Source organism: Pongo pygmaeus, chromosome 7 (genome assembly GCF_028885625.2).
Source record: "Pongo pygmaeus isolate AG05252 chromosome 7, NHGRI_mPonPyg2-v2.0_pri, whole genome shotgun sequence".
Taxonomy (NCBI): domain Eukaryota; kingdom Metazoa; phylum Chordata; class Mammalia; order Primates; family Hominidae; genus Pongo; species Pongo pygmaeus.
The window spans coordinates 23672754-23683751 of NC_072380.2; the positions used below are offsets into that span (position 1 = coordinate 23672754).

A 10998-nucleotide genomic window follows, 5' to 3' on the forward strand; every position below is an offset into this window, starting at 1 on the left:
CTCATATCAGTGGAATCATACAGTATTTGTCTTTTTGTGACTGGCTCATTTCACTTAGCATGCTGTTGTCAAGAACTATCTATGTTGTAGCTTGTGTCAGAATTTTCTTCCTTTTTTAAGGCTGAATAATATTCCACTGTATGGATATATTACATTGTGTTTATCCCTTCATCTGGTGATGGACACTTCAGTTGCTTCCACTCACTCCCAGACGTTTTTTCCCCTCTCTGATCCTGAAGGAATAGAAAATGCCCAGCCTTCATTTTTACATTTTACAGGTAGTGGAGCTTTAAAAAAGAGAGTACTTTGGGAGGCACAGATAGGAGCATCACTTGAGTCCAAGAGTTTGAGACCAGCCTGGGCAACATAGTAAGACCCAGTCTCTACAAAAATCAGCTGGTGGTGTGCACCTGTAGTCTGAGCTACTCAGGAGGCTGAGGTGGGAGGATTGCTTGAGCCCAGGAGGCTCAGGCTGCAGTGAGCTATGATCGTGCCACTGCAGTCTAGCCTAGGTGATAGGTGAGACCCTGTCTTAAAAAAATAAAAATAAAAAATAAAAAAGAGACTAAATCGATTATTGTCTCTTTGGCTGTGGCCACTTGTGCCTGCCTTCCTAGCCGCCTGCCTTCTGCCTCTCTTGCCTCTCCTGAGGCTGCTGCAGGGTTGATCCCTCCTTGTCTCTTCCCTACACTCCTTCGAGGCACCCTGGTGGTTCGTTTCCTCCTCCTCTTATCATATACTTTCCTTGTTTTGCCCCATCGTTTTTTCTCCTCTGTATCCTGGTGCCAACCTCAGTGGGTGCTCCCTGCAGGCAGGTGGAAGAAATGATGGTGCTGCAGGATGAATGAGGCTCTGGCCCCAAACTTGGCTGCTGTGGCTGCAGTGGTCCCAGCAGGGGCCTGACCAGGCCCATCTCTGCACTCATGGGCCACTTGCCTCTGTCTGGGGCTTGTGTCATTAACTATGGCCTGCCCTTGAGTAAACCATGCTGAGGACAGAGAAGTCCACTGAGGTGTGGTGACTGAGGCAGAACTCAATCTTTTAGAGGTTTATTCTGTCAAGGTTGCGGATGCACCGGGAAAAAGAAACACAAGTTACAGTAGGATCTGTGTCCTGTGCTTTTTCCAAAGAGGGCTCTGGGAACATCAGTATTTAAAGGGGAAAGAGCAAGCAGGAGGGAGAGAAGAAAAATAAAAGGAGGAAGGGTAGGCATTAGGCAAGTGGTACCATTCTTGTGAGGCTCTGATTAGCACTGAGCGAATCTGCATTTTACATGTGAAAAGAAGGGAGTTGGGGAAAGTGAATCATGGTCTTGCACTCAGTAAATCTACGTTTTACATAAGATAAAGTAAGCTTATGAAATTACAGCTGTCTGTTTGGGAACAAAAAGAAGGTCAGTTTTTGCATGACTCACTTCCCAAGCTTAACTTTCTTTTCCTTTGACATAGTGAGTTTAGGGCCCTGAGGTTTTATTTTTCTTTCACAGCACAAAGATACCCAGTTGACCTTTTTTTTCCATAAGAGAATGATGCATTTTGGTTCAGTAATGTTTCCTCCAACTGCTCTACCCCTAATTTAAAGAGGGGAGGGGATGAGAAATCAGTCCCAAATGTCCCTGTAAGTTTTGGTGTGATGCCAGCCTCCAACTGGCTGACATGAGCAGTTTTGTAAAGGAGAGACCCTCTTGATGGCTTCATGTATATCGTGGGGTGGGATGGGGACAGTCATTGTTGACAGCCAGCCTGTGCCAAGTGTTTCCCAGCAGCTCTCTGGGCGATTATTCCAGCCAAGGATGGCCATGCCTTAAGGTTAAGGAACCTGCTTGAGGTCCCAGAGCTGGAATTGAGATTGACAACCTCGGGCTGGGTGGCTGTACAGCCTGGGCACCCTCTGTGCCCTCTGCCCTCACTCAGCCACTCCCTCCATAGGTAACCAGGGGTAATTCCCTACTGCCCAGGCAGAGGGCTGGGGCTGGAAGGGGGTCTAGATATCTGGTCACTTAGTGGTTCCCCAAACTGAGTCCTGATCGAAATCATCTGGGGAATTTTAAAAAGAAAAAGAAGACTTGAATCAGTGTGTGCCAGGGTGGTGTCTATGGATAGGTATTTTCAAACATTTCCCAGGTAATTCTGATCTTCAGCCCCTGCTCTGATCCTCCCTTTCATTTTCCAGTCAAGGACACTGGGGACCAGAGAGATGAGATGCCGTGGCCAAGGCCACTGGGTTGTAGCCAGAGCCAGCATCAGGTCCAAAGTGCGATCTCAGTAGCCAGTTCTCCATGCTCTGTGTTTGCTCAGACTGCCACCCCTGCTCAATGGGGCTCTGGAACTTAAGGAAGGCCTTTGACCATAGGCTGGGCTTGCAAAACCTTGGTAGGACCTTGCCCTAGGCTGGAAACCTCAGGGCTCCAGCCAGGGCTCATCCCCAAGAAGGTGCACTGCTATTCTCCAAGGTGTGGGGGCCTCTCCCCTGAAGGGTGCTGCCTGGAGCCACTTCTTGTTCACAGGCCCATGTTAGGCCCCCCGGGACAGGTTGCCTTGGCTCCATATGTGGTTCTGCAGATCACACCCAGGCTTGAGAAATGCGGTGACACGTGAACTTTGCATTGATATGAAAAGGTCCAAATTAAAGGTGGTGGCAAGCACAGCTAAGTCCAAGAAATTGTGGCTCCTATTTAGGGGTGGTGGTCTAAGAGACGAGACACAGTACCCTTTCACCCCGGTGGGTATTCTAAGTTGGGTTAGTTTGTTCATCAATTCATTCATTCAACAAATATTTATTGGGTTCCCAATAAATCATCTTACTGGTCCTTGGAGATCTGCTGTGAACAAGACAAACACAACCCCACCTCTGTGGCCTGCACAACCCTGGAAGATCACACACTAGAACCCTATCACTTGGCCACTTGGCCTCTCCATGAATCACCGTCAGGTAGCCCCTCGACAGGGGACTCTTGTGTTATTACTGACAATATTGATGGTTTTAGACACATATTATCCCATTTAATTTTCCCAACCATTCTCTCAAGTGGGGAAACTCAAACTTAGAGAGTTTAATGACCTTGCCCAGGGTCACACCATGAGTGATGGAATCTGAATTCAGCCCCAGTTCTCTCCGATTCCAAAGCTGGGGTTCTTGACAGCCACGTTGTACCACCTGGTACCCTTGCTTTTTGTCAGGGGCAAGTATAAGAAGAAGCCAGGTGACACGCGAAGCTTTATTTGCTCTAAAACTTGAGCGATTTCATATGTCCTAAAGGAGGAGTTTTGCCTCTTCCTTCCCAGCGTGAACACTTGGCATGGTGTGTACATCTTCATTTGGTCTGGCCAACAGGCCATCGGGAGCTGAATGAGGTGTTGTGACCATGGCCTGGGTATTCTCTTGCTTCAGATACATTCTTGGTTGGCACATTCACTTGCTTGTCCTTCCCTTGGTCTTTCTTGCTTATAATGTATCCCTTTTTAAATTTTTTTTTAAGACAGGGTCTTGTTCTGTCACCTAGGCTGGAGTGCAGTGGCACAAACATAGCTCACTGCAGCCTCAAACTCCTGGGCTCAAGGGATTCTCCCACCTTAGCCTCCCAAATAGCCAAGGCTACAGAGGTGTGCCACCATGCCTGGCTAATTTCTAATTTTTTTGTTGAAATGAGGTCTCAGTATGTTGCCCAGGTTGGTCTCAAACTCCTGGCCTCAAGCGATCCTCCTGTCTTGGCCTCCCAAAGCGCCAGGATTACAGGTGTGAGCCATCACACCTAGCCTAATGTATCATCTTATTAAATCAGATCAAATCCTTTTTGAAAAGACTTAAAATTGAAATCACTTTAAAAAAGAAAAGGGTGCAGGGCTACCCTCCCCAGGACCTTGGGGCCCAGGTGTCTTGGCAGCTGCCTTGGGCTGGGCCAGAAGATGTTTTCACCAGTCTGTGGTAGGAAAAAGGGAGCAGAGTAGCGAGTTTTTAATAAAGCTAAATCTGGCTGGGTGCAGTGGCTCACGCCTGTAATCCCAGCACTTTGGGAGGCCGAGGCAAGTGGATCTCGAGGTCATGAGTTTGAGACCAGCCTGGCCAACATAGTGAAACCCCATCTCTACTAAAAATATAAAAAATTAGCTGGGCGTGGTGGAGGGCGCCTGTAATCCCAGCTACTCAGGAGGTTGAGGCAGGAGAATCGCTTGAACGTGGGAGGCGGAGGTTGCACTGAGCTGAGATTGCGCCACTGCACTCCAGCCTGGGCTACAGTGTGAGACTCTGTATCAAAGAAAAAAATAAAAATAAAGCTAAATCTAATTTAAGATACCATTTTATAATCAGAGGTAGTCTTCCTTACTTTTTTTTAAGCATTAAAAATGTCTTTTCTTTTAGGAAATGATGTTTGTGGTAGAGGGCGGTGGTGATTGTTGCTTATATTGTTATTGTTTTTGTGTCCTTTCTGGGCAAAATAAAAAGTTGGCCTTGGTGTGTCCATTTGCTTTGTGGTTTTAATAGCTGGTGAAATCTGAACTCTGAAAATGACCACTAATTCAGCTGATTGGTTTTCACTGTTCCTCCAAGCCCTGGGGTACCTGGGGCTCTCTGTCCCGGGGAGTGAGAGGGAGCCCCAGAGAGTCCTTTGCCCATCTTCAATCAGAGAAGCCTTCCTTTTTTATATATAGGATTAGATTTTTTGTATGATTTTGTTTGGAGATTAAAGGATACCCCTGCCAAAAGTTGAAAAGCTTCTCCTCTAGGATGTGTGTTGGGGGGGAGTAGAGGAGGGAGGGAGTCGGGGAGGGAGGGAGGAAGGGAAGGGTGGAAGGAAGGAAAGGAGGGAGGCAGGAAAGAAGGAAGGGAGGAAGGGAGGGAGGGAGGAAGAGAGGGTGAGAGGGAGGAAGAAGGAGGGAAGGAATGTGGTTACTTTGGTGGGACTGAGCCGTGGTGGATCTTCTACTTGGCAAGTATTTCTTACCTACTGTACTAGTCAGAGTTCTCCAGAGAAACAGGTAATAGGATGTGTAAAGTCTACTTGGGTTTGTAAGACCAGCCTTTGGTTGAAGACCTTCCTTGGGTCCTAGCAGACAGAAACCAGGAGAGACAGAGACATCTATATCCGGCTACAGAGGTTATCTGTCTAACTCTCTGCCTGTTCTCTATCTCTGTCTGTCTGTCTGCCTACCTACCTACCTATCTCTATCTGTCTGTCTGTCTGTCTGTCTACCTACCTACCTACCTACCTATCTATCTGATCTACCTTCCTACCTACCTATCTGTCTGATCTACCTACCTACCTACCTAGAAATTGAGAGATTTACTTTGAGGATTGGCCCACATGATTGTGGGGACTAGCAAGTCCAAAATCTACAGGCTAGAGATTTAGGGAGAGCTGATGTTACAGTTTGAGTCCGAAGGCAGTCTGGAGGCAGAATTTCTTCCTGGAGAGAGACCCAGTTTTTTTCTCACGAGGCCTTCAGCTGATTAAATGAGGTGTATGTACCCACAGTATACAGGTTAATCTACTTTATTCAGAGTCTACTGATTTAAATGTTAATCTCATTTAGAAAATCCCTTCATACATACATTTAAACTAGTGTTAGATCAAATATCTGGGTACTGTGGCTCATCCAGGCTGACCCATAAAATTAACCATCACACCTGTGCAAGAGCTTTTCCCTCCTGGGTGGTGTCCTAGGGATGGCAGAGGAGGGGAAAGCCAGGTCTCTGCTTCAAGGAGACAAAATTATGCATATGAAGAAATTAAGAATGCTGCTGTGTCTGTGGAGTAGCCATTCTTTTATTCCTTTACTTTCTTAACAAACTTGCTTTTACTCAAAAAAAAAAAGAAATTAAGAACAAGACCATTTATATTTAAGTGCCAACTTAGGAAATGTAAAAAGGTATTTAGAGGTGACAAGGCAAGTGAGGGCTGGAGGATTTGGGGAGATTTCATGGTGTTGGGACTGAATAGGAGCTTCCAGAACATGGAGGTTTCAGATAAGTGAGGACACAGAAGTCTTCACAACCAGTGTGGGCACCACAGGACAATTCTACATCTATCTAGGACTCTGAGTTTTTGAAGGGTTTCCATATGCATTGTTTGCTTTGCTGCTTGCAACAAACCTGTTATTTTAACTGAAGGTCTTAAGGCCCAGAGAAGTTAAGGGATTCCCCAGAGGCCAGACAACTTGCCAGTGGCAGGGGAAGGTCTTCCTCTTCCACAGCCTTCTCTCTCTTTCTGCCTTTATGGAGCATGGTGAAATCTACGTGCACACATTCATGTAGATTTCATTATGTCCATGTAGAATTCATTTTGATTTCAAATACGTTTCCTTCCTAGAGAAATCCTGTGAAACTATGAACATTGTTTTCTCGATCTCCTTCTCCACGTTTTATTTTCCTTCTTTACCATCCTGATTAACTCTATTTTTTGTTTGTTTGTTTTCTCTTCTTGCCCGCTCCCAGACACGAATGCAGAGTTTGAGTCCAGATCCCAAAGCCCGGTATACAAGTATCTACGGAGCCCTCAAGAAAATCATGCGGACTGAAGGCTTCTGGAGGCCCTTGCGGGGCGTCAACGTCATGATCATGGGTGCAGGGCCGGCCCACGCCATGTATTTTGCCTGCTATGAAAACATGAAAAGGACTTTAAATGACGTTTTCCACCACCAAGGAAACAGCCACCTAGCCAACGGTATTTTGAAAGCATTTGTCTGGAGTTAGAAAGTTCTCTTCTTCAACACGTCCCTCCCCAGGGTGTTCCTCCCTGTGACCCAGCCGCCTCGACTTCGGCCCGCTTGCTCACGAATAAAGAACTCAGAGTTGTGTGTGCAACGCACACCCAGACACACGCACACACACGCGCGCGCACACACATGGTTTTTTCTGTTCCCCTCCGCTTTCTGAAGCCTGGGGAGAAATCAGTGACAGAGGTGTTTTGGTTTTACTGTTATGTGGGTTTTCTTTTCTATTTTTTTGTTTGTTTTGTTTTTAAACATTCAAAAGCAATTAATGATCAGACATAGGAGAAACCCTGAATAGAAACAAAACTTTTGAATGCTGGATTCAAAAAAAAAAAAAGTTATCTGGACAGCTTCTTTGAGACTATTTAAAAACTGGTACAACAGGTCTCTACAACGCCAAGATCTAACTAAGCTTTAAAAGGTCAAGAAGTTTTATGGCTGACAAAGGACTCGCGCAACGCAGAAGGCCTTTCCCACCTTAAGCTTCCGGGGATTTGGGAATTTTACCCCCATTCTCTTCTGTTTGTCTGAGTCTCATCTCTCTGCAAGCAAGGGCTGAAATCATTTTGTTTGGTTGTTTTGAGGGAGAGAGGCGGGGTGGGGGGGTGCAAATCTGCCAGCAGCTCTTACATAAGGCCTGTTTTATTGGGGAGGGCTGAGCTTTTATTTTCTCCTCTCCAGTGGGGTTGGCTTTTGTTGTTTCTTGTTTGGGTTTGGAATGGAAATATGGATAGCAGCATAAAGTACTTTTATTTTGACAAAATTCATTTTTTTCAACAATGGAGACATAGATATGACCAACAATAACTTCTCCCCCTCTCTTTTTACTCTGCTCAAAAAGCATCTCTCCTCCCATTACCCAACCTTGGTCATAAGTGTGCCTGGCTGGTTTGCAGATACTTGTTTTGCTTTGTAAAAATTGGCCATTAGTGCATTTATTGAGATGATCTCTAAAGAGCTATGCCCTGACCTACCCCTGATTCTATGACATTGGGGCCCTTCTTTTGCTGAAACTGCCTTATGTAACGGTTTCGCTCCTTGAAAGAGATTTGACGGAATCCATTTTATGCCAAGTGCTGCCCTGCGCTGTTTCTGCAATGTGTGGTGTATGCTGTGGTGATCTCGCTGGGAATGATTATAAGTGTGTGTGTGGTGGGGGAGTGGGTATTACATGCATTGCTGAAGAGTCATCCTGGTGTTCCTCATTCCTCCCCCTTCCCGTGGTCATTTTAATTACGGGGCAGTGTCACCGCAAAGGGAGGAAACTCAAAGCCAAAAGCAAAATTCCAGGCCTGATTCTGGCTTTTGAGGTTCCTGGTTCTTGAAGCCAGGCCTGACCCGACTCTCAGATGGGGTCAGTCCCGTCGCTTTGCAGACTGACCCTGGAAATCTACAAAATGCAGATTCTCCTGATTTCCTCTTCTCTTGCCCAGTTTTTTTTTTTTTAAAGCCTGGATTTTAACCAGATTTTCTTTTTTCCCCCTTCTCAGCTGTAGATATGATATTATCTCCTTTCAGGGCCCCAGCTTAAGGGCAAAGTGAGTTAATGTGTAGACAAAGGCAAGGGACGAGAGAGAGTTAACATCTAGACAGTGGAAAAAGCCATGGTGTGTGGTTTCTGGGAACCACCAACACTTGCAGGTTTAGGTTTTTCCCAGGGTTGACTACAAGAAAGAAAACCATATTTTTGCAAGATTAAAATGTGGGTGAGTGTGCCTAAATTAACCATCCCCATTTTTATCATATTTCCATCATCACTTTAGGGTTTTAAGAGTCAGTGCTCACCTGGGCGGAGCTGGTAGTACATTTTGCTTCTTAGAAAGCTAAGTCCTGGGTTCCGTCTGATTTTGGGTTCCAGGAACTTCCTGAGAACACCCGATCGCAGAGGGTAATTTTCTGGAGTTTGTTTTGCAGGGATAGCTGGGAGTATGGCCACCCTGCTCCACGATGCGGTAATGAATCCAGCAGAAGGTAATGTTTCATGGTCCCAGGGAGGGGCAGTAGGGGATATGCAAAGGGGCACAAAAAATGGTGGTGGGGGAGTGGAGAGGACTGAAGGTGGGCAGGGCGGCTCCTGGTCTCCAGTCAGAGCAGACAGGAAAGGCCTCAAGAAGGGACGTGAACATATGAGTTTTTGGTATACCTGTGCTCGGAGCTACTCAAAGTGTGTTCTACAGACCAGCAGCATCAGACATCTTGAGGGGTGTTGGAAATGCTAATTCTGAGGCCGGGTGCAGTGTCTCATGCCTGTAATCCCAGCATTTTGGGAGGCCGAGGTGGGCGGGTCCCTTGAGGTCAGGAGTTCGAGACCAGCCTGGCCAACATGGAGAAACCCCATCTCTACTAAAAATACAAAAATTAGCCTAGTGTGGTGTGTGCACCTGTAATCCCAGCTACTGGGGTGGCCGAGGTGGGAGGATCGCTTGAACCCAGCAGACAGAGGTTGCAGTGCACCAAGAGCACACCACTGTACTCCAGCCTGGGCCACAGAGCCAGACTCCATCTCAAAAGAAAAAAAAAAAAAAAGAAAAATGCTAATTCTGGCCGGCATGGTGGTTTAAAACTGTAATCCCAGCACTTTGGGAGGCCAAGGCAGGCAGATCTCTTGAACCCAGGAGTTCAAGACCAGCGTGGGCAGCATAATGAGACCTCGTCTCTATGAAAAATACAAAAATTAGCCAGGTGTGGTGGTGCGTGCCTGTAGTCCCAGCTGTTCAGGAGGCTGAGGTGGAAGAATTGCTTGAGTCTGGGAGGTTGAGGCTACAGTGAGTCATGATTGCACCACTGCACTCAGCCAGGGCGACAGAGCAAGACTGCCTCACAACAGAAAAGAAAACAAAGGCTAATTCTCAGGCTCTACACTGAGCCTACTGGATCAGAATCCCTGGAGCTAGGGACCAGAATCTGTTTCTTGGTGATTCTGTTGCATGCTTTTGCACTATTCTAAAACCTATGTGTGCATACACACACACTCACTCTCTTAGCCCTTATTAACCCTTATCAATCCTAGACAAATGTACGGGGAACCCATCAGAGGCTATTCTTTAGGGCTGGTGTTCAATTTGACTGTTTTTAATATGAAGATTATGGATCACATTTCAAACAGATGTGAATGTGGAGAGAATAGTATGATGAACCCCAATGTGTCCATCACTGTGCTTCAGAAATTAACATTGGGTCATTTTGTTTCAGCCATCTCTTTCCACATTATCTTCTTTTTGTTCTTTTAAATTTTGGGGGTAATATGAAGCAAGCCTCAGCTGGGCAGACCAGAGTCTTTTCCCTTTTTATATATCCCGGCGTCTTAGCCAGCTCGTGTCTGAATAGTGAGTACCTTTTGGGCCTGGCACTGGGCAGGCCTTCAGCTGGGTCATTCTCTACCTGGCAATGGCTTTAGGTGAGCTGTGGAGCTCTTTTCACCTTTTTGCCTCATCTGAAAATAGTTCCTGGCCAGAAGGGAGAATTGGAGAGAAAAGTTTCATTTTAAGTCTCATGCTATAAGTTTGCCTATCTTTTGTCTTTCAAGGTGAAGCTATTAAATTTGCTTTCAGCTACCTTCCATGTCCTAGCAGATAGAGGACTTGGTCTGACCTTCAGGGTTGTGATGGGGCAGGTTGGGAGGTGGGCGGGGAGTCTCTGTGGTCTGAGTGCTGAGGTTGACCCGATGGGCAGGTGAAGAAAATCACCTTCTCCATTCCCATTGATTTCTTTATCGTGTGCCGCACGAGGCATGCTGGAGGGACACACACCTTTCCCCCTTTTCTCAGCTCTCTACTTTGTTTATTTACAAAGACGGACAGCTCGTATTCTGTTTTGTTTTTTACACATTATCTTTCTCAAGAGATGTGATGTCCTTAAGTAAACTGACCTGCCTTCATGGCTTGTCCTGTAATGAATGTGTTCAAGATAGAGTGTTTTGGGTGCAGGAAAGAGGCATTCTTAGGTAAGCGGCGGCGGGGGGGTGGGGGGGGTGCGTGGAGAGGAAACCCTTCTTGGAAGTAGTTCAATGAAAAACCTAAAAATGCCCAAATAAATATTCGCTTACGTATTCTATATCTTGGGTTTCTTTTTATGGTGGTTCATTCAGGGACCTGGTCAGTAAACAGGTAGTTAACTTTGTGTAACCAAGCAAGGGTTTTGTTTATCTTTTTTAAAGGAGAAAAAAGTGAGGCTCAAACTCTCTTTCTCTTTGTCATAACTATTGGTTTACAGTCTTTATTTGTTTAAAAGTAAAGCACATTGTATGTATTTATTTGGCAATACATGAGGCCATTAAAACCCTGAGCCT

At 46.0% G+C, this 10998-nt stretch overlaps 1 protein-coding gene across 5 annotated transcripts in view; it reads left to right on the forward strand.

The window, feature by feature from the left end:
• Positions 1 to 10998, forward strand: part of SLC25A37 (solute carrier family 25 member 37) — an 80142-nt gene that overhangs the window by 30829 nt on the left and 38315 nt on the right. For 4 of the 5 annotated variants that reach the window (XM_054497373.1, XM_054497374.2, XM_054497375.2 and 1 more), the window contains exons 2-3: positions 6433 to 6661; positions 8625 to 8681. In XM_054497373.1, the coding sequence (XP_054353348.1) occupies positions 6433 to 6661; positions 8625 to 8681 (286 nt within the window). Of the gene's footprint in view, positions 1 to 6432; positions 6662 to 6885; positions 7132 to 8624; positions 8682 to 10998 lie in introns of those variants that run through there. The other variant, XM_054497378.2, reaches the window with a different exon arrangement.